Here is a 25,393-nt window from a genome sequence, read left to right as displayed (position 1 = left end):
TTCACGGTAAATCGATAAATATGTACCGACAGAATCATGGTATTTTGTATTCTGTAATGTTAGTCTGTTGGTTTGACGGAATTTAATGCTGATTTAGTTTAGTTATTTTGGGAAACGGCGTGGAAGCAGGCACTTCAGCCCTTTGAGTCCATGCCGACCAGCCATTTCTGTGCACGAGCACCATCCTACATACTGGGGACAATTTACAATTTTTTACCAAAGCCAAATTAACCTACAAACCTGTACGTCCTTGGAGTTTAGTTTAGTTTAGAGACACAGTGCGGAAACAGGCCCTTTGGCCCATCGAGTCCTCGCCAACCAACGATCCCCGCACACTAACACTATCTACACACACACACACACACTAGAGATAGTTTACAATTTTTACCGAAGCCAAATTAACCTACAAACCTTTACGGCTTTGGAGTGTGGGAGGAAACTGAAGCACCCAGGGAAAACCCATGACAGACAGAATGTACAAATTCTGTACAGACAGCACCCATAGTCAGGATCGAACTCGGATCTCAGGCGCTGCGCCACCGAGTTTCCCCAGCATTTCTTGCTGACTCTGGCAATGAAGCAAGGTCGGGAAGAGGAGATTCAGCAGACTAGGAGTGGGGAGAAGAGTAGACCACATATGTTTCAGATTTCTTGGGCCATATGTGTGCTAACTCTCATGTGGTATAATGACCATCGTGGGCTGAAACACATTGGGTATGGAGCTCTTCCCGTTCATCATACAATAAATACATCACTAAGGCGATGCGGTCTAACAGAAAGAAGAATCTTATGTGGCTTGGCCCAACTCCAAAAAGAGCAGATCAGGCACAGGGAGAATAATCATCCAGGCTTTGTTCAACAATGTACGATAGCGTTCATGAAAGAGCAGCTCGGACAAATCCAATTAAAGGTTGGCCTTGCGTCGCACAGTCTCCAGTTCCCATCAGTCACGATGTTGTACTAGCATCAGTTGCATCGAATAAGCACGGAATCGTATGCAATGAGACGTTATCATGTCAAAGAAATGACTGAGAGCAAGTACGTGAGCTGGTACAATGTCACCCACGTCTGTATGAAATGGGTAACCAAGGCAATCACAGCAGGCAGAAGGGGAATGGAAATTTGTAGCTTGGCTCAAATCCAAAGTGGCAAAGATTGCAAAGAGAGCCAGCGATCACCGACTGTTCAAAACATTCACAATTTAGAAAGACAATTTTCCAAGTTACATTTAGCTCCTTAACTCTTCCACCTCCACTAGAATCTATTTTTGTTTGGTTGGTAAAATCACTGTCCTACTGTGGAAACAGCATCAGGCATTTAAGATACCATGTATAGATTTCTGGTCTACACTGTGAACAGATTTGCAAGGGAACTTCCTGCCAACACAGCAATGCACAGTTTGATCGAGTAAGCTGTCCAAAACTGGTCAGGCAGATACGGAATAACGTCAGAGTAAAATGGTAGGGAAGGTTAGTGTTACAATTCAAGCCATGATGAAGGCAGAGGAATAGGCACGAAGAGGAGGAATGCCAATGTGAAGAATGCCAGTGTAAACTGTTGGGGATAAAAGATAGAAGAGAAACAGAGCGACTTGATGCAAGACTGCCAACGTGAACAAAAATAAAGATACCCACGTGTCACTGTAATAACTGCACAAGAAATAAACGTATCCATAACTGCCTGAAATAATTTCTCAAATGTGCTCAGCTCTCTAGGACTTTAGTGAGGCTACATTTGGAGTATTGCATGCAGCTTAATTTAGTTTAGTTTAAAGATACAGTGCAGAAACAGGCCCTTCGACTCACCGAGTCTACGCCGACCACTGATCCCCGCACACTAACACTATCCTACACATATTAGGGACAATTTACTACTTTCCCAAGCCAATTAACCGACAAACCTGTTCGTCTTTGGAGTGTGGGAGGAAACCCGAGCTCCTGGAGAAAACCCGCGCAGGTCACAGAGAGAACGTACACACTCCATACAAACAGCACTCGTAGTCAGGATCGAACCCGGCTCTCTGGCGCTGTAAGGCAGCAACTCTACTGCTGCGCCACCGTGCTGTGTCCTGATCACCGCATGATAGGAAGGATGCAGAGGCTTTGGAGAGGGTGCAGAAGAGGATCACCAGAATGCTGTCTGAATTAGAGGGGTACGAGTTACAAAGAGAGGCTGGACAAACTTGGATCGTTTCCTCTCGAACATCAGATGTTGAGGGGAGACCCAATAAATATGTAAAATTAGGTGAGATGGGAACGATTTAATAGGAGCCTGAATGCAGTATTTTTCCACACAGAGGCTGATGGGGATATGGAACGAGCTGCCAGAGGAAATAGGTGTGGCAGGTATAACAACATTTAGAAGACACGTGGACAGGTACATGGATTGGAGAAGGTTTAAAGGGATATGGGCAAATGGGACCAGCTTAGATGGGGCACATTGGTTGGCATGGAAGGCTTGAACTGAAGGGCCTGTTTTGATGCTGTTCGACTCTGACTTTAAGAACTGACACACAGAGTAAAGTTTCAATTACTTCACACAGTGCAGCTCCTCACAACAAAATTATTGGCAGGAGTTTAGATTTCTGTTCAATTTTGGTTGACCACCAAAAACTAGCCGACAGAATAATTCCACTTCTTCTAACCAGTATCACAGCATTTGGAGGTTTTGATAAAGTGTTTTGAACACCAGGAGTTCTGCCAAGTCAGTGACGTTGCTGAGATTTTGAATTTATTAAGGTGCCTTGGCACGTGCTACTGCCATTCTTGTTGTGTTTATAATTTGTCAGAGATTAGACTTCATGCCGAGGCTCCACGTTTCCTTTGGATTCCTGCACAATGCAGTGTGCTGTTCCAACATTTCTGACGAGGTGCAGTTTCCCTGCACTGCAGTTCTCAAAGCTCTTGTCACACCCATTCGTTTCAGCAAAGCAGCTGTGAAGGGCTGATGTTCCTGCACCAGAATTCTATCCCTTCCCTGTGCGCCATTTTACGAGAATAATGATCCCAGGGTGTGAGTGGGTTAACATATGGTGAGCGTTTGACGGCACCAGGCCTCTACTCGCTGGAGTATAACGGCGAACCTCATTGAAACTTACCGAACAGTGAACGGCCTGGATAGAGTGGATGTGGAGAGGAGGTTTCCACTAGTGGGAGAGTCTAGGACTAGAGGGCAGAGCCTCAGAATTAAAGGACGTACCTTTAGAAAAGAGAGAAGAAGGATGGTGAATCTGTGGAATTCATTGCCACAGATGGCTGTGGAGGTCAGGTCAATGGATATTTTTAAGGCGGAGATTTACAGATTCTTGATTAGTAAAGGTGTCAGTCAGGGGTACCGGGTAAAAGGCAGGAGAACAGAGTTGAGAGGGAAAGGTAGTCAAGTCAAGAGAGTTTATTGCCATGTGTCCCAGATAGGGCAATGAAATTCAAATATAGAATTTCTAAGGTAGATCAGCCACGATTGAATGGCAGAGTAAACTTGATGGGCCGAATGCCCTAATTCTGCTCCTATTACTTATGATCATGTCAAAGCAGATGCACCTCCACATTTATTATTGCAGAAGTATGGGGAAATGGTTTTAAATCGGTACTGTACTGAAAATTCTTGCAAGGAACAGGAAGTGCTGGAGAAACTCAGCGGGTCAGGCATTACCTGTGGAAGGAATGAATGGGCAACGTTTCAGCTTGGGACCCTTCTTCAGACTGATTGTGGTCGGGTAGAAAAGGCTGGCAGGACAAAGCATGGCCTGATAGCTGGATGGGGTTTGATTTAGCAGATGGGTGGACAAAGTCTAGAGATGAAAAGGTGAATTCTTGTTGCAAAACCTTTACACGACTATTTTAACAAGCAGAATCTTGAAACATTCTTCTGGGCACTGCAAGATACTTATAACATCCTTCTGGGCACTGCAAGATACTTATAACATCCTTCTGGGCACTGCAAACAGCCTAAACCTTCTTCACAATTAGAACATTTAGAACATTTTTAAATCACAAATCTCACCGGATTGACGGAGACTCTTTGGTTTTTGGCCTGGTGTACAGTGTTGTTTTGGTTCCCACATCTGGACACATAGGTCCTTGGAGGGACCTGAGGTGGAAGAGTCTTACTTCTACTGACAGGCTTTCCCGACTTCTCCCCCTTTCTGTCTTTTCCTTTGAAGGCAGAATTAGGGCCAATGCTCCCCACTTGTATAAGTTTTGAACCCTCCCCATAGGTGGACATTAAATTCAGTTTTGTTATGGCGTCATTCAAGTCGTCGTAGTCAATCAATCCAAAATCGTCATCGGGAAACTTTTGGCCAGTGTAAATCGTTGGAGGTTCGACAATTTTCCCATTTGAATCGTCGCTGGTGGGAGAGAAGAGATTGATATCATTCGGCGGGTTCAATTTCTCAATACCCTCACTGGGTAACCCCTTGTGCCAATGATCCGTTACGGTGGCATTTCGACCCGGGCCAAGAGGAGCCCGTGGTGGGACTGGTGGAACATGCTCAATGATGGAACAATCTCCTTGCTGGTAAGTTGTCCCCTCGCTGGTGAGGAGGTTTGTACCCACGGGTTGGTGAGTCGAGTCACTGTTGGAGGAGTTGCTGGTGGTTGTGGCAGTGGTCGCCGGAGACACACCCTTCCACAGTGAATGGTCCTCTTGGCATTGATCTGGTGGCCCAGGAACTGAGGTAGAAGAACAAGCAATGCCTTCGTTTGGCAACGGGCAACCTTTGTTATAATTCAGACCAGGGTCCGACCCCGACAGGCCGTGGGATCCTTTAATGACGTTGCAGTCATTTCTCATTTGGCTGTATTCCAACAAAGGCTCTTCAAAGGAAATCAGCTGCAGGCTGTTGATGTGTTTGGGCTTTTGCTTGCCGTCATCCCTTGCTGTGGTGCTGCCCTGCCGGAGTCTTGACAGAGCGTCGTACTCCACCTGAAGAGCTTCCGCCAGGGCCAACTCCTGTCGGCTGATCCCGGAAAACTCCCAGGGTCTCCAATGCTCCTTACTGCTTGTGGGCTGAGACATCCTGACGTCCGGTGCAGGTGAAGCTTACTTCTGGAATGGTTCACCAAGCAAAGAAATCATTCTGGATTCAACCTACACAAAAAAATATAAATGGAGGTTTTAAATCATCTATTGCTGCATAGTTGAAGAGGTGAAGGACAAAAGACAAGGTTAGCATTAAAAATAACGTTAAGAGTGTCAAGGGAGTCAGTAAACAATGGAATATTTTTCCCTCTCCTCCCCATTCCATAATAATAGACAGTTGACAATAGGTGCACGAGTAGGCCATTCGGCCCTTCACGCCAGCACCGCCATTCAATGTGATCATGGCTGATCATCCACAATCAGTACCCCGTTCCTGCCTTCTCCCCATATTTCCTGACTCCGCTATCTTCAAGAGCCCTATCCAGGACAGACAGACAGAGACAGACAGACAGACACACAGACAGATGCACACACACGGACAGACACACAGACAGATGCACACACACGGACAGACACACACACGGACACGCAGACCCTTCCTGCTCCTTTCCACATCAACCCGACCAATGAAGATCACTTTCATTCTCAGCACGGCTCCTGGTTAATCCGGTCCACACTGTCCTCAGCTCCTGCTCCCATTTACTGCCTGGCTGAGTGAGCGAATGTCAGTGAATGCTACTGGCAAGGATTGCTAATCCCAAGAATTCCTGCCGCAGAGTGCAGCAGCATTTAATTACTGATGGCAGCAGCATAATGCAAGACGTGTGGCTAATGACAAAGAGGGCAACCAGCATTCATCCACAAAACCACAATACTGTGGTTGGGAACACGAAGTTAATGCAAACTGCAGGCAAATATAATTGTTTGTCCAAATAGCTTAGAGTTACAGCATGCCAACCAGCCCCTGCAGCCCACCTAGTCCATACCGACCATCGGTCACCCATTCACATTGGATCTGTGTCATCTCACTTCTCATCCACCCCCTACACACCAAGGGCAACTGCAGCAGTCAATTAATTTACAAATCCATACATCTTTGGGAATGTGGGGGGAAACCGGTGCACCTGGAGGAAACCCACCCGGTCACGGGGAGAACATGCAGACTCTCCACAGACAGCACCCGAAGTCTAGATCAAACCCGGTTCGCTGGCATTGTGAGGCGGTAGGTCAACCACTGTGCCACCCACATTTGCAAATCTTTGCTGAATTCACCACAATGTGTAAGTTACAGAGTTAAGGGTCCCCCTCATTCTGAACCCGCAAGAAAATAACTAATTACCTACTTCAATTTCCAAGAAATGAAAAAACAGAAAAAGTTATTCTAACCCTCAGGCAAAATGAGCGACAGCAGTTTGGTGCTGAAAGATGTGACCGTGGAAAGAAAAGATGCCCAAAGATTTACCAAATTAAACTCGGTAATCCAGAGTTCATCCCAAAAAATCAGCCCCAGCGTCTCGACTCACATCAAGTCTCGCTCACCAGTGTGCTTCCTGACATATTGGCTCAACGGTGCAGCGGTAGAGTTGCTGCCTTACAGCGTCAGTGACCCGGGCTCGATCCTGATTACGGGTGCTATCTGTACGGAGGTTGTACGTTCTCCCTGTGACCGAGTGGGTTTCCTCCGGGTGCTCCGGTTTCCTCCCACACTCCAAAGACGTACAGGTTTGTAGGTTAATTGGCTTCGGTAAAAATTGTAAATTGCCCCCAGTGTGTGTGTAGAATGGTGTTAATGTGTGGGGATCGCTGGTCAGCGCGGACTCGGTGGGCCGAGGGACCTGTTTGCACGCTGTATCTCTAAACTAAACTAAGCATTGCTTCAATTTTAAAACTTTCTTCCCTTGCATTCAAATTCTTCCATGAGGTCAGGCTTTCCTATCTCCTCCAGCTTTATAACCCTCTGGGGGTCTCACTCAGCCTTTCACTAATTTTGGCTCCTGCTTAGTTCCAAATTCAATAGCTCCAGCAATGGCACTCATACCTTCAGCTGCCAAGGATTTCAGTTCTCAAGTTCCTTCCTCAACTTTTCCCCAAACTCCTTCCCTGCCTTTAAGGACCTCCTTAAAACCTGGCTCTGTGAGCAAGGTTTCTGGCCAACTATCCAATATATCTCCTTTCTGATTCAGCATCAAATTTTATTTGACAACCCTTCTGCGAAGTGCGGTGAGATGTTTCTGCTACAGTCGAGTTGCTACTTTAAATTGACATTGCTGTGGAATTTGAACCAGTGGCAAGGGGAGGTAGCACGTAGGCAATCAGAAGGAACAAGGTCCATCACAGAATAGATTTCACATTCAAAATACAGTCATCCAAACAAGGGAGGCATGGTGGCACAGTGGTAGAGTTGCTGCCTTACAGTGCCAGAGACCCGGGTTTGATCCAGACTATGTGTTCTTGTCAATAGACAATAGGTGCAGGAGTAGGCCAGTTCACACTGCCACCCAGCTTTACGTCATCTGTAAATTTGCTAATGTTACTTTGAATCCCTTTATCTAAATCATTGATGTATATTGTACTAGCTGTGGTCCCAGCACCGAGCCTTGCGATACCCCACTAGTCACTGCCTGCCATTCTTGAAAGGGACCCCGTTAATCCCTACTCTTTGTTTCCTGTCTGCCAACCAATTCTCTATCCATGTCAGCACTCTACCCCCAACACCATGTGCCCTAACTTTGTCTGTATTGACCCGTGTGGGGTTTTCTCCGGGAGCTCCGGTTTCCTTCCACACTACAAGGATGTACAGGTTTGTGGGTTCATTGGCTTGGTATACTTGTAAATTGTCCCTAGTGTGTGTAGGATGGTGTAATTGTGTGGGGAACGCCCGTCGGCGCGGACTGGGCGTGCCGAAGAGCCTCTTTCCGCACTGTATCTCGAAACTAAATTGAAAACTAAAGAGGCAAATAGAGAAATAAAATCACATGGAATTAAAGATACTGGAATCTTTAGCAAAACACAAAGTGCTGGAGTAACTCAACAGGTTTACATCTGTGAAGGACTTGGATAGGTTTAGGGTCGGGACTCTTCTTCAGGCTGAAGAAGCTATGCAGATTCTGCCTGACCTGCTGAGTTACTCCAGCACTTTGTGTTTTAGTTTAGAGACACAGCACGGAAACAGGCCCTTCGGCCCACCGGGTCCGCGCCAACCAGCGATTCACGCACATTAACACTATCCTACACCCACTAGGGACAATTTTTACATTTACCAAAGCAATTAACCTACAAACCTGTATGTCTTTGGAATGTGGGAGGAAACCAAAGGTCTCGGAGAAAACCCACGCAGGTCATGGGGCGAACGTACAAACTCCGTACAGAAAGCACCCGTAGTCGGGATCGAACCTGGGTCTCCGGCGCTGCATTCGCTGTAAGGCAGCAACTCTACCGCTGCGCCATCGTGACATTTGCTGGAGAGAGGAAGTGCCCAGCTTAACAGAGGGAACCAGGAATTATAACGTATATGTGGGTATTCCTCACAATTTCAGTGGAGTGGGCGAGGTGAGAAGTTGCAGAGACAGAGCTATACAGCATGGAGACATGGAGGCCCTCCAAACAAGGTGGTATCCTGGGTTGGTCCCATTTGTCTGCATAAAAGATGCAGAAGAATGAGACAGATACTACCGCAACATTTAAGAAACATTTAGACAGGTACAGGGATAGGACAGGTTTAGAGGGATATGGGCCAAACGCAGGCAGGTGGGATGATGTAGGTGGGGGCATGTTGGGCGGTTTGGGTAAGTTGGGCTGAAGGGGACTAAACAGCAACCGTGCATCTTATTTTTTGTCTAGGGGACTTCCGAATAGTGTCTGACGGCGTTTCCACGCCGTCAGACACTATTCGGAAGTCCCCTAGACAAAAAATAAGATGCACGGTTGCTGTTTAGATTTGAGAGAATGAGTCGGCCTTTGAAGAATCGATTAAAAAAGATTGCTCAAAGAACATGGAAGTAACAATGAGGTGACACGGCCACCGCAGTGCTGAGGTTGTGCAGTGAAGGAAGTTGATTTACGCAAGGCCGACTCTTCAAATGACTCGGATGTCAAGTTCAATGGAAGAAGGCACAATCTAAGAGAGTGAAAGACGGCACAAAGTTTCAAAACAAAATGCTTATTCGAACGGGGTCAGCTGAAAAATGTTTTTGCTTTCAAGAACACAACAACTATAGTGTTCCATAAAGTTTCTGATCTAGAATGACTGTAGCTGCCTATGAATTTGCAAATTGGATGTTGCATTTATACATTATAACAGAGTCCATGCCTCACAGTAGATCATGGCTACCTGACCTTAAGCTTGCAGGTCAAATTAGGACAGCTTATTTATAAATAGGTCTTAACGGGAGGGGAAATCACTGTTTGACTTCATTGCTGGGCAGTGATGTATATAGTACAATGATACCAGGCACTGGCAAACTAGGAGGAAATATCAAGCAACTGAGGCTAGGAGATGGGCACATTGGGAAAGATAGTAACTCAATGGGCAGCACGGTGGCGCAGCGGTAGAGTTGCTGCTTTATAATGCTTACAGCGCCATAGACCCGGGTTCGATCACGACTGCGGGTGCTTGCCTGTACGGAGTTTGTACGTTCTCTCCGTGACCCACGTGAGCTTTCTGCGAGATCTTCGGTTTCCTCCCACCCTCCAAAGACGTACAGGTATGGCTTGGTAAAGGTGTAAATTGTCCCTAGTGTGTGTCGGATAGTGTTAATGTGCGGGGGATCGCTGGTCGGTGCGGACTCGGTGGGTCGAAGGGCCTGTTTCCGCGCTGCATCTCTAAACTAAAACTAAAACATGTTTGAAAAATATTTGCAAAGGGAATTGCAGGAGTTTAAATTGCTTTTTGTAAAAATATTTGCATTTGACCAAGGACTCTAGCATCTTTTTAATTTAATATCTTGAACCTTACAAGTGATTAGTACTAATTTTAAAACCACACATATAATAAATACAATATGGATATATAATTCAAAGTTTTAGTAAGAGCAAAATTTGAATTTATAGCTAAAAAGAGAAATGCAAAACACCTTGAAGTCATTTATATCAATCGTCATTTTCTGGATACAGGAAATCATTTATTACATTTTCTGTGGCTATGTTAGAGTTAATATTAATTATTCTAAGTTATGATACATGGATAACAGCCTCATGGTGTCAATATATCGTCACAAGGAACTTCAGATGCTGGAATCTTTATCAAAACACAACATGCAGGAGGGACTTGGCGGCTCAGATAGATCTTTGGCAGGAACGGACAGGCGACGTTTCAGGTCAGGACCCTTCTTCAAACTTTACGTCAGAAAGGGGAGGAGTGTGAAGAAAGGTCCCAACACAAAACACTGACTGTCCAAACCCTTGGCAGATGATGCCTCTCCCGTCAAGTTCCTCCAGCAGTTTCCTCCGGCTGGCTACAGGGAAAAAAAGTTAAGCGAGAGCCCTGAAAAACCAATGTGCTGTGTTGATGACCAGGGGCTGAGTGCTTCAGGGTCAGTCCGATTATCTCAGCTGCCTCAATAATTAAGGGCCTGTCCCACTTAGGCGATCTTTTCGGCGACTGTCATTGTTGTAGCAGGTCGCCGAAAAAGCAACAACTGGACCCCCCTCCCCCCCCCCCCACGACAAGCTACGACAACCTACCACCTAGTTTATGGCAAGCTACCGACAACTGGCGACCCATTAGGACGTCCACCTATGATCACACCTACGACCACACAGGTGACAACCAAAGTCAACCTACGTCCACCCGCGACAAGCTACGACCCTGTCGGCGACAACTGAAGACAATTCAGTCGCCGGTACCTGTTGCCGGTTGACGTAGGTAGTCGCCAATGGAATTCACCGAATTAGCACCAGGTGACAACCAACATCACCTGGCGACAACCCGTGTCATCCTGACGACAGGAGAAGACAAGCTACGTCAAGCCCACAGTCGGGGTGGGAGATTGCAACCTTCACGTGGTCCGCCCTGCTTCGACGAATGCAATCAACCCGGCGTGCACAATCAAGTAAGATCAAATAGAACAAGTTGTCCTACAACTTTAGGCTGTGCACGCCACACGCAAGAAGAAGAAGCCCACAGTCGGGGAAATGTTTTGAACATTTCAAAATCCAGCAGCGACCAGAAAAACGCTACGACTCTTTAGGGACTTGAGGAGACGACTCACAACCATACAGGCGTTACCCCGCGACCATGTGGCGACAGCCTAGTCGCCTGTAGTCTCCGAAAAAATGGCCTAAGTGGTACAGGCCTTTTACATCTTTGATTACTACACTTTGCTAAATTCCATCTGCACTTCTTCACATATTGTCTGCATGTGGTTAAGACCAAGGCAAATGTTACATCCGGATTGAAACGCAATGGGCAGCATTTGTGCAGGGCAAACACCACATAACGATCACCTCATCAATGTAATCTCCCATGATTGACGTTAAGTAACGCAATCATCATTGGATTTCTCGCCAACAAGCTGGCCATCATCAGTCAGAATCACAACCAGAACAGCTGCACAAATACTTCAGCTACGTGGAGAGTTTAGAGGTTTGGTGGACACACAATGCTGGAGTCATTGTGGCTATCCCGCGAGGTCGAGGATGATGGTCTACGATCAGTTATTTTTATGGATTCTCAGGTGGCTTACGAGTCCAATCCTGGCTTTGAAAGTTCTTCGGCATTCAGGACAGGTAATTCCAGATGGCAGATCGGGCGCTACCAAACAACTTTCTTGCGTCTGTCTAAAGTTGAGCGATTTAATTAAGTATTCATCGCTTCCGTGCCAGTTCTTGACTGGGACCTTCCAGCCATCATGCGGCCTGCCCCCGTCGCCCTGCTCCGATCGCCGAAAGTCTTGAGAAGTTTTGTGCTGCTCACAGAAGGAAGACGCCTGTGCGTGTGTTTGCTTAACGTGTACTTGATGTTGCACTCCAAGAAGCTCACGGTCCTTCACAAATCACTCAACTCATTCCAATGGCAAGGGAACCAAGACAACTGGAGCTGATAGATCTGTTGCAGCCTTCATCCGCCTTCACAGCCGTTGAGTTCAAGATAGCTTTGTCCGCCGCTGAGGTCTTGTAGGTTGGATCTAACTATAAATGCTGGAGTAACTCAGCGGGACAGGCCAGCATCTCTGGAGAGAAGGAATGGGCGACGTTTCGAGTTGAGACCCTTTTTCAGCTTGAATGAACGACTCAGCAGAAAGGCTTTGGGGAGACCATAGGTTCAAGGAGCAGAATTAGTCCATTCAGCCCATCAAGTCTTCTCCGCCATTCAATCATGACTGATCTATCTTTTCCTCTCAACCCCATTCTCCTGCCTTCTCCCCATAACGTCTGACACCCGTACTAATCAAGAAGGTTGGGAGTTATGTGCAATACACAAGTCAGTAACATGCTGGATTACTCTCTACTTGTTTATATGAGAATCAGAGGGCTAAAATTTAAAACGAGAGAGGAAAGATTAAATAGGAAACCAAGTGGCAACTTTTTCCTGGATTGAGTTGCCAGAGGGAATAGTTAAAGCTAATAGTTAGTACAATCACAACATTTAAAAGATATTTGGTCAGGCAGAAACAAGGAAATGCAGATGGTGACTTACAAAAAAAAAAAGACACAAAGTGCTGGAGTAACTCAGCAATCAGGCAGCATCTCTCAAGTACATGGATAGGTGATGTTTCAGGTTGGGGGCCCTGAATGGGGCGACATAAATGGAAGACAGGGATGGGAGACGGCCACTGGTCCAGCCAGTAATGCTGACATTTCATCAATCAATTAAAATAACAACAGGAGGATCAAATCGCTTCAAATCAGAATTTTGTTTCCCCACAGATTATCGGTTAAATTAAAAAAAAATCTATTTAACACCATTCCCAATCAATGTGTGACACCACTGCTATATGCATGACGATCACCATGAAAAACACCACAAAATAAACAGAACTTAAAATGGACAAAATAGGGTTGCTGTCTCACAGCGCCAGAGTCCCAGGTTCGATCCTGACTCTGGGTGCCATCTGCACGGAGTTTGTTCGTTCTCCCCTTGAATGCGTAGGTTTTCTCTGGGTGCTCCGGTTTCCCCCCACATTACAAAAACGTATAGGTTTGTAGGATCATTGGCTTGGGTAAAATTGTCCGTGGTGCGTGTGGGATAGTGCTAGTGTACATTACTCGCTGTTCGGCGCGATGGTGGTGGGCCGAAGGGCCTGTTTTAGCGCTGTATCTCCAAACTAAAGAGAAAACAACCGTGACCCAGGAAATCAGCGGAAAAGGTGGCAAAGAAATAGACAATAGGTGCAGGAGTAGGCCAATTGGCCCTTCGAGCCAGCACCGCCATTCAATGTGATCATGGCTGATCATCCACAATCAGTACCCCGTTCCTGCCTTCTCCCCATATCCCCTGACTCCGCTATCTTTAAGAGCCCTATCTAGCTCTCTCTTGAAAGCATCCACAGAACCTGCCTCCACCGCCCTCTGAGGCAGAGAATTCCACAGACTCACCACTCTCTGTGAGAAAAAGTGTTTCATCGTCTCCGTTCTAAATGGCTTACTCCTTATTCTTAAACTGTGGCCCCTGGTTCTGGAGTCCCCCAACATCGGGAGCATGTTTCCTGCCTCTAGTGTGTCCAAGCCCTTAACAATCTTATATGTTTCAATAAAAGGTAGAAGCAAGGAACTGCGGATGCTGATTTACCAAGGAAAGACACAAGGTGTTGGAGCAACCCAGGTAGCCTCCCTCGAGAACATGGATAGGTGATGTTTCAGGTCAGAATCCTTGTCCAGATGAAATAAAGCCTTCAGTAGCCCAACCAAAGATCACATCATTAAAATTGAGAATTCTGCCAACGGCTCATGGGCGAAGGAAAGATTCTCAACGCCATTCTGAGAAGGTTCAAGGGTCCCATATCCCTAACGACAGTCCACCCACCAAAATCAGAGAGTTGTATTGAAAAGTCAATGATCCAAATCCACCCCCGAATGAAGAAGGGTCCCAACCCAAAATGTCCCTCCACAGATGCTGCCTGTGACCAGTCAAGTTCCTCCAATACTTTGGGGATTTTCATAGATACTACCAGACCTCCTGAATTCTTCCATTGACCCAAAACCAATCATCTATCTCTCTCTCTCCATAGATGCTGCCTGACCTGCTGCATTTTTCCTGTATTCTCTACTTTTATTTCAGATTTCCAGTATCTGCAACATTGCCTTTGTAAAGGAAATGTTGGACTGGTTTTAAATGTCATACATGAGGAGAAACTGTTAAAGCCACAGAGTGTTACAATTATTCACTAACATTAGGCACTAATGGGCCTGACCCACCTATGTGACTTTTTCGGCGACTGCCGGCACCCGTCATAAGTCGTTGCAGGTCGCCGAAAATGTTCAACATGTTGAAAATCCAGCGGCGACCAGAACAAGGTACGACTCTTTGGGCGACTACTCACGACCATTCAGGCTTCACACCGCGACATGTTGCCAGGGTGTCGCCTGTATGGTGGTGAGTCGTCTCCTCAGTCGCCCAAAGAGTCGCAGCGTCTTTCTGGTCGCCGCTGGATTTTCAACAAAAAGTTGCGTAAGTGGGACAGGCCCATAAGGGGGTGGGTTAAATGTTATAATGCAAGATAGTACTTGATAATGAGTAGCCCCTTTGGATCTTTCTCAGTTTTACTTCCATTGAAGACAATAGAAATAAAGTGTTAAGAATGGTGTGCAAGACACGGTTGCACAGTGGGTAGAGCTGCCGCCGCACAGCGCCAGAAACCCAGGTTCCATCCAGAGCTCGGATGCTGCCTGTGTGCAGTTTGCACGTTCTTCTACTAACTACCCCGGGGTTCCTCCAGGTGCTCCGGTTTCCTCCCACATCCCAAAGACGTGCTGGTTTGTAGGTTAACTGGCGCTCTGTAAACTGCCCTAGTGTATAGGAGTGGATGAGAGAAAGTGGGATAACATTGAACCAGTGTGAACGGGTGATCGATGGTTGGTGTGGACTCGGTGGGCCGAAGGGCCTGTTTCCGTGCTGTCGTTCAATCAATAGGCTGCCAAATTTAACACTGCCCATTTTATACCATTCATAAAATTTAACACCTGACTCTCTTGTTGACACCATTTTGACAATATGATAAAATGCCATCCATATGTGCATTATTTTAAGTGTTCACACCAGTGAACCACATGTACCATTGCCCAAATGTAAACTATTCATAAATTCAACAGCTGACTCTAATCTGAGGCCTGCCAAATAATTTCGACAATGTGTGAAAAAAAAGCCATACAAATAGACATTATTTTAAGTGTTATTCCACCCACTTTCTCATGAGGAGGTAAAAGAATAGGGTAGTTGAAGCCAAAGATCCTATAGCGGTCTTTGGTTGAAGCAAACACGGCCTTCCTGTCTCAAACACGCCATTGTATACGAATTAAGACATTCCCACTGTAAATGGTTACTTCCATGATCTCAAAGGTATGCATGGATATAAAGCTCTCTTTACATTTACTAGCAAGCACCCTGCCTCGAATCGTTTAACCACTGGCAACATACAGACAATATCGCGATCTATGTCGATTCCCGAACAAAACTATCCAATTAGTTGCATCTCCCTCCAACATATCTCTCTCTCTCTCTCTCTCTCCCCCTCTAAATAAATAAATAAATAAATATCCAATCCCCCTCTGAAATTTACGAACGGGTCCGTTCGCCTCCATTCTTTCAAGCGTCATTTTGAAATCACAACTCTCTGCGTTAAAAAATACCTTCTAACAAGACAATTCGTTTTAAAAAAATCTCAGTGTTCTCTTGTTTTAGCTTAGTATATTAGAACGTTAAACAAATCGTTCAATAGGCAGCTCTCTTCCCTCTCTCTCCCACCCCCACCATCTCATTTCTTTATTCCAGCAACGCAATCGTGCCTGAAATTGGCACTTGATGGGGGATCATTTCGTTAAAAGGGGCAGCTTCTTTTATGTTTCACCGTTCTATATGTCTTTCGCACTCACACAGATATACACACACTCACACACACACATGTATACATACACATACACGCACACGCATGCATATATACACGTACACATACGCTTACACACACATGTATACATACACTCACACGCACACACGTGTCTACATACACTCACACACACATATATACACGTACACACACATGCACACTCATACACTCACAATGCATATATACACATACACAAACAAGCCCACTCACGCATACACACATACATACACACACACGCATACATACACACTCATACGCATACACATGCATACATACATATACACACACCCTCCCAGTCATTTCAACACCACCCCCCTTTCCAAATCAACATACATTCAGGGGGTGGATGTCCGTGTCTCTTCCCTACGGCCCCTACCATCAATGTCTGCTCTGACCCCACTTCATTCCACTCCGGGCGAGCCACATTCACCGCCACCTTCTTTGAACAGAAACAATGAAACCGACGTATTTGGCGGTGTATCCATCCCAGCCCTCATACACCTGCTGTTTAGGAGCCTCCCAGAGGGGAAGGAAAATTCCTACCCCCCACAAAACCTTAAATCCCTCCATCCCCCAGTCCCTTACCAGTGTAAAAAATGCACATGAATATCACACAAACCCCCGCTGACTCTCACTAGAAAAATAACAATTCCGCCCAGAATTGGCTGAATATTTTACCTTGCGTCTTTCTCTCTCTTTCTTTTTCTCTCTCAATATTACTTACTACACAAGGGGAATGGAATCGAGTCTTCTCCACCCCCTTTAAAATTCCGGATGGACTAAAGCCATCTTCGCATGTCTCTGGTCCTTAGTTCGTGCTGCCATTCCTGTAGGCTTCACAATTAACATACACTCGCAGTGAGAGAGAGTGTGTGTGTGTGAGAAAAGCCTTTTCCGGTTTACAGAAAGCCTCTAGAGGGGATGGATGAATGGTTGGGGAGAGGGGAAAGCTGTCCTCTGCTGGGGACTCACAGGAGCTGCAATAGAGGCAGCGTTCCTTGCCAAAATCGCACGCAAAAACATCTCCTCCTTTGTACGTTGTCACGTCGCCTGGAACCCTTTTGTACAAACAGGAACTTGAGGGCCTGAGCTAATGGGCAGGCTAGGATTTCTACCTGTCCAACACTGGGGCCTGTACTTGCTGGAGTTTAGAAGGGTAGGTGGGTGGGGGGGACCTCATTGAAATTTACCAAATAGCAAAACCAGAGGCTCAGAATAAAAGGACCTACCATTAGTTTAAGAAAGAACTGCAGATGCTGGTAAAATCAAAGGTGGACACAAAATGCTGGAGTAACTCAGCGGGCGAGGCAGCATCTATGGAGAGAAGGAATGGGCTACGTTTCGGGTCGAGACCCTTCTTCAGACGCTTAGTTTAGAGGTACAGATCGAAAACAGGCCCTTCGGCCCACTGAGTCCAAGCTGACCAGCGATCCCCGCACATTAACACTACCCTACACACACGGGACTATTACACATACACCAAGCCAATTAACCTACATACCTGTATGTCTTTGGAGTGTGGGAGGAAACCGAAGATCTCGGAGTACATACAAACTCCGTACAGACAGCACCCGCAGTCAGGATCGAACACGGTTCTCCGGGCACTGCAAGCGCTGTAAGGCAGCAACTCTACCTAGAAAGGAGGAATGTATTTAGTCAGAGGATGGTGAATCTGTGGAATTCATTGCCAAAGAATGCTGTGGAGGCCAAGTCAATGGATAGAAACATAGAAACATAGAAATTAGGTGCAGGAGTAGGCCATTCGGCCCTTCGAGCCTGCACCGCCATTCAATATGATCATGGCTGATCATCCAACTCAGTATCCCGTACCTGCCTTCTCTCCATACCCTCTGATCCCCTTAGCCACCAGGGCCACATCTAACTCCCTCTTAAATATAGCCAATGAACTGGCCTCGACTACCCTCTGTGGCAGAGAGTTCCAGAGATTCACCACTCTCTGTGTGAAAAAAGTTCTTCTCATCTCGGTTTTAAAGGATTTCCCCCTTATCCTCAAGCTGTGACCCCTTGTCCTGGACTTCCCCAACATCGGGAGCAATCTTCCTGCATCTAGCCTGTCCAAACCCTTAAGAATTTTGTAAGTTTCTATAAGATCCCCTCTCAATCTCCTAAATTCTAGAGAGTATAAACCAAGTCTATCCAGTCTTTCTTCATAAGACAGTCCTGACATCCCAGGAATCAGTCTGGTGAATCTTCTCTGCACTCCCTCTATGGCAATAATGTCCTTCCTCAGATTTGGAGACCAAAACTGTACGCAATACTCCAGGTGTGGTCTCACCAAGACCCTGTACAACTGCAGTAGAACCTCCCTGCTCCTATACTCAAATCCTTTTGCTATGAAAGCTAACATACCATTCGCTTTCTTCACTGCCTGCTGCACCTGCATGCCCACTTTCAATGACTGGTGTACCATGACACCCAGGTCTCGCTGCATCTCCCCTTTTCCTAGTCGGATGTTTTTAAGGCAGACATTGATAGATTCTTAGACACAAAGAAGCTGGAGTAACTCAGCAGGTCAGACAGCATCTCTGGAGAGAAGGAATAGGTGACGTTTCGGGTCAAAATGCGAAATGGGTCTCGACCCGAATCGTCACCTATTCCTTCTCTCTAGAGATGCTGCTAGTTCCGCTGAGCTACTACAGCTTTTTGTGCCTATCTTTGGTTTAAACCAGCATCTGCAGTTCCTTCCTACACATTGATAGATTCTTGGTTAGTACGGGAAGCAGGGGTTATGGGATGAAGTCAGGAGAATGTGGTTGAGAGGGGAAGATGAATCAGCTGTGATTGAATGGCGGACTAGACTTGATAAACCAAATGGCCTAATTCTGCACCTATCACTTATGAATTGATGACTTTATTCCTTGGACACAGGAGGATGAGAGGTGATCTTATAGAGGTGTATAAAATCGTGAGGGGATTTGTTAGGGTGAATGCCCAGAGTTTTTAACTTTCTTTAACTTCGCATGGGGAGTCGGGGGCTAGGAGATAAGGGCTGAAGAAGGGTCCCGACCCAAATCGTCACCCATCCTATTCCTCCAGAGATGCTGCCTGACCCATTGAGTTACTCCAACACTTTGTGTCTATGCTACTCTTCGAGGGTCTGAGCTATTAGGGAGAGGTTGAGTAGGCTGGGAGTCTGTTCCTTGGAGCGCAGGAGGATGAGGGGTGATGTTAGAGTTGCGTATAAAATCATGAGAGGAATAGATCGGGTATTCAGTGTCTTGCCCAGAGTAGGGGAATTGAGGACCAGAGGACATAGGTTTAAGGTGAAGGGGCAAAGATTTAATAAGAATCTGAGGGGTAACTGTTTCACACAAAGGGCGATAGGTATATGGTATGAGCTGCCAGAGGAGGTAGTTGAGGCTGGGACTATCCCAACATTTGAGAAACAGTCAGATACATGGATAGGTACACAAAAATGCTGGAGAAACTCAGCGGGTGCAGCAGCATCTATGGAGCGAAGCAAATAGGTAGCGTTTCAGCCCAAAACGTTACCTTTTTCCTTCGCTCCATAGATGCTGCTGCACCCGCTGAGTTTCTCCAGCTTTTTTGTGTACCTTCGATTTTCCAGCATCTGCAGTTCCTTCATAAACAGATACATGGATAGGACAGGTTTGGAGGGATATGGGCCAAACGCAGGCGAGTGGGACTAGTGTAGCTGGGACATGTTGGCCAGTATGGGCAGGTTGGGCCGAAGGGCCTGTTTCCACGCTGTATGACTGTTAGACTCTAACTATCTTGACAAGCATATTGTATTTTACATTAATCTTGCAACATATCCATAAAGAGATTGGAGCATAAATATACAAGGAACAAATATATAAGGGACATAATGTTTCCTTTAGCGAGACTTTGTTCCTGTAAAAGGTTTTGAGGTGAAAGAGTGCTGGATGAAACCCATAGATATTATAGATACCAGCAATAATTCATTAACGGCCACATCAAAGCAGTTTGCAATCCACAGAGGATCTTTATCTCATCTTCACCCTCAGAAGTTTGCCATTATATTGTTGATATTATCATTAGCCATTGGAAATTGTTGCATGCAAGGCCCATCATTCTCAATTAAATAGGTTTCGAGTGCAAGTGAATGTGGAGAGGATGGGAGATTCTCGGATCAGAGGCCATAGCCTTAGAATAAAAGGACGTATCTTTAAATGGGTTTGTGGAATTCTCTGCCTCAGAGGGCGGTGGAGGCAGGTTCTCTGGATGCTTTCAAGAGAGAGCTAGATAGGGCTCTTAAAAATAGCGGAGTCAGGGGATATGGGGAGAAGGCAGGAACGGGGTACTGATTGGGGATGATCAGCCATGATCACATTGAATGGCGGTGCTGGCTCGAAGGGCCAAATGGCCTACTCCTGCACCTATTGTCTACTGTCTATTGAGATGAGAAGGAATTTCTTTAGTCAGAGGGCGGTGAATCTGTGGGATTTATAGCCGCAGATTCACCGCTGTGGAGGCCAAGTCATTGGATATTTTTAAGGCGGAGATTGACAGATTCTTGATCAGTACGGGTCTCAGGGGTTATGGGGAGAAGGCAGGAGAATGTGGTTGAGAGAGAAAGATAGGTAAGCTATAATTGAATGACGGAGTGGACGATGGGCCGAATGGCCTAATTTCTGCTCCTAGAACCAATGAACTTATGAAGTTTCTGCGCAAAGATTAACCTGGTCGAGGTCCAGGCTGTCCCTGAAATCAAGTAGCTATGACTACGGGTGCTGCCTGTACGGAGTTTATATACGTTTTCCCCGTGACCGGGTGGGTTTTCTCCGGGTGCTCCGGTTTCCTCCCACACTCCAGAGACGGACAGGTTTGTAGGTTAATTGGCTTTGGTAAAATTGTAAATTGTCCCCAGTGTGCAGGACAGAGCTAGTGTACGGGGTGGTCAGTGTAGTCTCGATGGGCAGAAGGGCCTGTTTCCATGCTGCATCTCTACAGTCTCAAATAAAAGACCCTGATTATATATCTACCTGCGTGAAGTGGTCACCGAAACTGTAACCCTCACCATGGTTGTAATGTTAGGATACAATGAATGGTGGAAGTTCGAGCAAAATAAAGAATGCATTTACACACAGTTTTTAATATTTAGTAGAGAGATGCAGTATGAAAACATGTCTTATGATTATTTTGTCCACACCGACCATCGGTCACCGACACACACTAGTTCTATGTTGTCCACGCTCTACTGACTGGGGACAATTTACCGAAGCCAATTAACCTACAAACCCGCATATCTTTTGGGATGTGGGAGGAAACCGGAGCACCCGGAGAAAACCCACACAGCCACGGGGAGAATGTGCAAACTCCACACAGACAGCACCAGAGTGGTGTTACCCTTGTCTCTGGTGCTATGAGGCAGCAGCTCGACCAGCTGTGCCGCTGTGTTGCTGAGATGTTTAGTTTAGTTTTGAGATACAGCACGGAAACAGGGGTTATGGGGAGAAGGCAGGAGAATGTGGTTGAGAGAGAAAGATAGGTGTCACCGAGTCCGCGCCGGCCAGCAAAGTCTTGAAGTGCTTTTGATATGGACTATTTTGGAGTATAGCGATCATTTCTATGCAGGTAAAATAATAAAAATAATTTCTAAAATATCTTTTAATCCAAGATCATAAGTGATAGGAGCAGAATTAGGCCATTCGGCCCGTCGTCTACTCCGCCATTCAATCATGGCTGATCTATCTCTCCCTCCTAACCCCATTCTCCTGCCTTCTCCCCACAACCCCTGACTCCCGTATATCAATATGCAGTTGGACTGTGGGATGAATATTATCTTTCATTCTTGTGTGAGGTAGGAGAATGTAAAGTAAAGAGTGGCTCTTTGCCATCACCCCGTTTGACTTTGTGTTCTGATCCACAGTGTTTCCATTTACAGCATATTGTAGTACTCTGTGGAAGCGTTCAGCTTGGTTGGCGTGAGGAACCTCGCTCAGCTCCAGGACCTTCCACTGTATCTGGCTTCAAAAACAACGTCTGGCCTCCGACCAGAAGAACAAATGAAATCATTCTGCAGAGAGAACCTGGAGCTGGTGTCACGCCTCGTTCCCGCTGCCCTGTAGATGGTTTAGGAATGTTGCATCAAAGGGACCTTGGAAGGTTTTGGCAGCGCACAGTTTTGGTCTCCTAATCTGAGGAAAGACATTCTTGCCATAGAGGGAGTACAGAGAAGGTTCACCAGACTGATCCCTGGGATGGCAGGACTTTCATATGAAGAAAGGCTGGATAGACTCGGCTTGTACACGCTAGAATTCAGAAGATTGAGGGGGGATCTTATAGAAACTGACAAAATTCTTAAGGGGTTGGACAGGCTAGATGTAGGAAGATTGTTCCCGATGTTGGGGAAGTCCAGAACTAGGGGTCACAGTTTAAGGATAAGAGGGAAGTCTTTTAGGACCGAGATGAGAAAATCATTTTTCACACAGAGAGTGGTGAATCTGTGGAATTCTCTGCCACAGAAGGTAGTTGAGGCCAGTTCATTGGCTATATTTAAGAGGGAGTTAGATGTGGCCCTTGTGGCTAAAGGGATCAGGGGGTATGGAGAGAAGGCAGGGATGGGATACTGAGTTGGATGATCAGCCATGATCATATTGAATGGCGGTGCAGGCTCGAAGGGCCGAATGGCCTACTCCTGCACCTATTTTCTATGTTTCTGTGTCTGTCAGTATAGAAAGCTTGTACGGAGGCCAATCAGCCCACTTAACGTCCTGCTGTCTCTTTGTACTGTTTGCCAATCAGTCCCATTTTCCTGGTGTTATCACCATGTGCATGGAAACTATTTCCCTGCAAATGGCCATTGCAACGCAGCGGTAGAGTTGCTGCCTTACAGCGAATGCAGCGCTGGAGACCCGGGTTCGATCCCGACTACGGGTGCTTAAGAAAGAACTGCAAACTTCCATTCTGTTTGTAGTTTGTTTGGTTGTTTGTTTTGGTTTTTTTTGCACAAAGTCCGCGAGCATTGCCGCTTCTCATTTCACTGCACATCTGGTATGTGTATGTGACGAATAGACTTGACTTGACTTGCCTTGAGATGCTGGAAAAATTCGAAGGTAGACAAAAATGCTGGAGAAACTCAACGGGTGAGGCAGCATCTATGGAGCGAAGGAATTGGTGACGTTTCGGGTCGAGACCCGAAACGTCACCAATTCCTTCGCTCCATAGATGCTGCCTCACCCGCTGAGTTTCTCCAGGTTTTTAGTCTACCTCTGACTACGGCTGCTGTCCGTATGGAGTTTGTACGTTCTCCCCGTGATCTGCGTGGGTTTTCTCCGAGATCTTCGGTTTCCTCCCACACTCCAAAGACGTACAGGTTTGTAGGTTAATTGGCTTGGTAAATGTAAAAATAAATTGTCCCTAGTGGGTGTAGGATACTTCCAGTATAGTCCCTGGTGGACTCTTCGGATGTGATGACCACAAGGTAAGACAAGGGCTGGTGTTGGGACTCTTTCTTATACATGTCAACCATCTAGCTGTGTGTTGTTCTGCAGCAGAGGAAGAATTCGGGGTTGGTGGTAGAGGTTGAAACAAAAGCGATATTTTAGAGACATTCGGATAGGCACATGGATGTGCAGGGAATGGAGGGACATGGTTTACGTTCAGGCCGATTAAATCATTAAATATGAGGGAGGCATGATGGCGCAGCGGTAGAGTTGCTGCCTTACAGCGCCAGAGATCCGGGTTCGATCCTGACTACCGGTGCTGTCTGTACGGAGTTTGTACGTTCTCCCCTTCACCCCGTGGGGTTTTCCCGGGTGCTTCGGTTTCCACCCACACTCCAAAGACGTACAGGTTGGTAGGTTAATTGGTATTTGTGGGTATTTGATATCCAGCATGGTCTTGGTGGGCTGAAGGGCCTGTTTCCATGCTGTACTACATCAGTAGGATGTAACACATTTTCAAGTTTTCAGAATAGTCAAGAGACAATAGACAGTAGGTGCAGGAGTAGGCCATTCAGCCCTTCGAGCCAGCACCGCCATTCACTGTGATCATGGTTGATCATCCATAATCAGTACCTCGTTCCTGCCTTTTCCCCATATCCCTTGACTCCGCTATCTTTAAGAGCTCTATCTAACTATCTCTTGAAAGTATCCAGCGAATTGACCTCCACTGCCTTCTGAGGAAGAGAATTCCACAGACTCACAACTCTCTGTGTGAAAAAGTATTTCCTCATCTCCGTTCTAAATGGCCCACCTCTTATTCTTAAACTGTGGCCCCTGGTTCTGGACTCCCCCAACATCGGGAACATGTTTCCTGCCTCTAGCGTGTCCAATCCCTTAATAATCTTATATGTTTCAACAAGAACCCCTCTCACCCTTCTAAATTCCAGAGTATACAAGCCCAGCCGCTCCATTCTATCAACATATGACAGTCCCGCCATCCCGGGAATGAACCTAGTAAACCTACGCTGCATTCCCTCAATAGCAAGAATGTCCTTCCTCAAATTAGGGGACCAAAACTGCACACAATACTCCAGGTGTGGTCTCACTAGGGCCCTGTACAACTGCAGAAGGACCTCTTTGCTCCTATACTCGACTCCTGATGACCCTGGGCTAATTGGCACATGTGAAGCACTGCTGCCCTCTGCTGGTACAGGGGAGCATGTATATCTTGTGAATACTAGGAACTGCAGATGTTGGCATAGACACAAAGTGCTGGAGTAATGGGCCTGACCGATTTGGCGATTTTGTTTCGGCGACTGCCAGTATCATTGACTAACGTATCAGGTCACTGAAAAAGTCGCGGCGTGACGCGGCGTGGTGCGGCGTGATGAATTATCGACGCACGGTGTTTCCTCAAGTGTCGCAACATTTTTTTTTTGTCGCCGCTGAATTTTGAAATGTTCAAAATCTTTTAGCGACCCTGATATGACGCCGGGCATTCGCCGAAAAAAATCAACAAGTGGGACAGACCCTTAACTCAGCGGGTCAGGCAGCATCTCTGAAGAACATGGATAGGTGACGTTTCGGGTCAGGACCCCTCTTCAGACCGAAGGGCTAAGAAAGTTAGAGGAGAGGAGGGGTAGGAGATGTCGACTCTCACCCATTTCTCCCCTCCCTCTCCCTCCACCCACATTCCTTCCTCTAGATTCACAATTTGCAACTCTTCAATCTTTTTGTCTCACACCGGCCGTCTTTTTATTTCTAGCCTTTGTCCAGCAGTGCCTGCCTGCCTGCCAACCAGAGTATCCAGAGAACTGGCCTCCACTTCCCTCTGAGGCAGAGAATTCCACAGACTCACCACTCTCTGTGAGAAAAAGTGTTTCCTCATCACCATTCTAAATGGCTTACTGAATGAATACGTTTATTGTCATTGCACAATACTGTCCAACGAAATTCCATTACATCTCTTCCGGTTAAGAAAAATATACAAACACGACAACCATTAACACATATGTACACTTATTAATAAAATAATAAATA

At 46.3% G+C, this 25,393-nt stretch overlaps 1 protein-coding gene across 1 annotated transcript in view; it reads right to left on the bottom strand.

Moving 5' to 3' along the window:
- pik3c2b (phosphatidylinositol-4-phosphate 3-kinase catalytic subunit type 2 beta) overlaps positions 1-16,870 on the bottom strand; it is a 133,567-nt gene extending 116,697 nt beyond the window's left edge. The window contains exons 1-2 of the mRNA XM_033042853.1: positions 16,641-16,870; positions 4,003-5,091 (exon numbers count right to left, since the gene is read on the bottom strand). Of these exons, the coding sequence (XP_032898744.1) occupies positions 4,003-5,019 (1,017 nt within the window). The 5' untranslated portion in view covers positions 5,020-5,091; positions 16,641-16,870. The remainder of the gene's footprint in view (positions 1-4,002; positions 5,092-16,640) is intronic.
- Between the last annotated feature and the right edge of the window lie 8,523 nt (positions 16,871-25,393).

Source organism: Amblyraja radiata, chromosome 24 (assembly GCF_010909765.2).
Source record: "Amblyraja radiata isolate CabotCenter1 chromosome 24, sAmbRad1.1.pri, whole genome shotgun sequence".
Lineage (NCBI taxonomy): Eukaryota > Metazoa > Chordata > Chondrichthyes > Rajiformes > Rajidae > Amblyraja > Amblyraja radiata.
The sequence above is the reverse complement of the archived record's forward strand: the minus strand, read 5'-3'. Positions and strand labels throughout refer to the sequence as shown.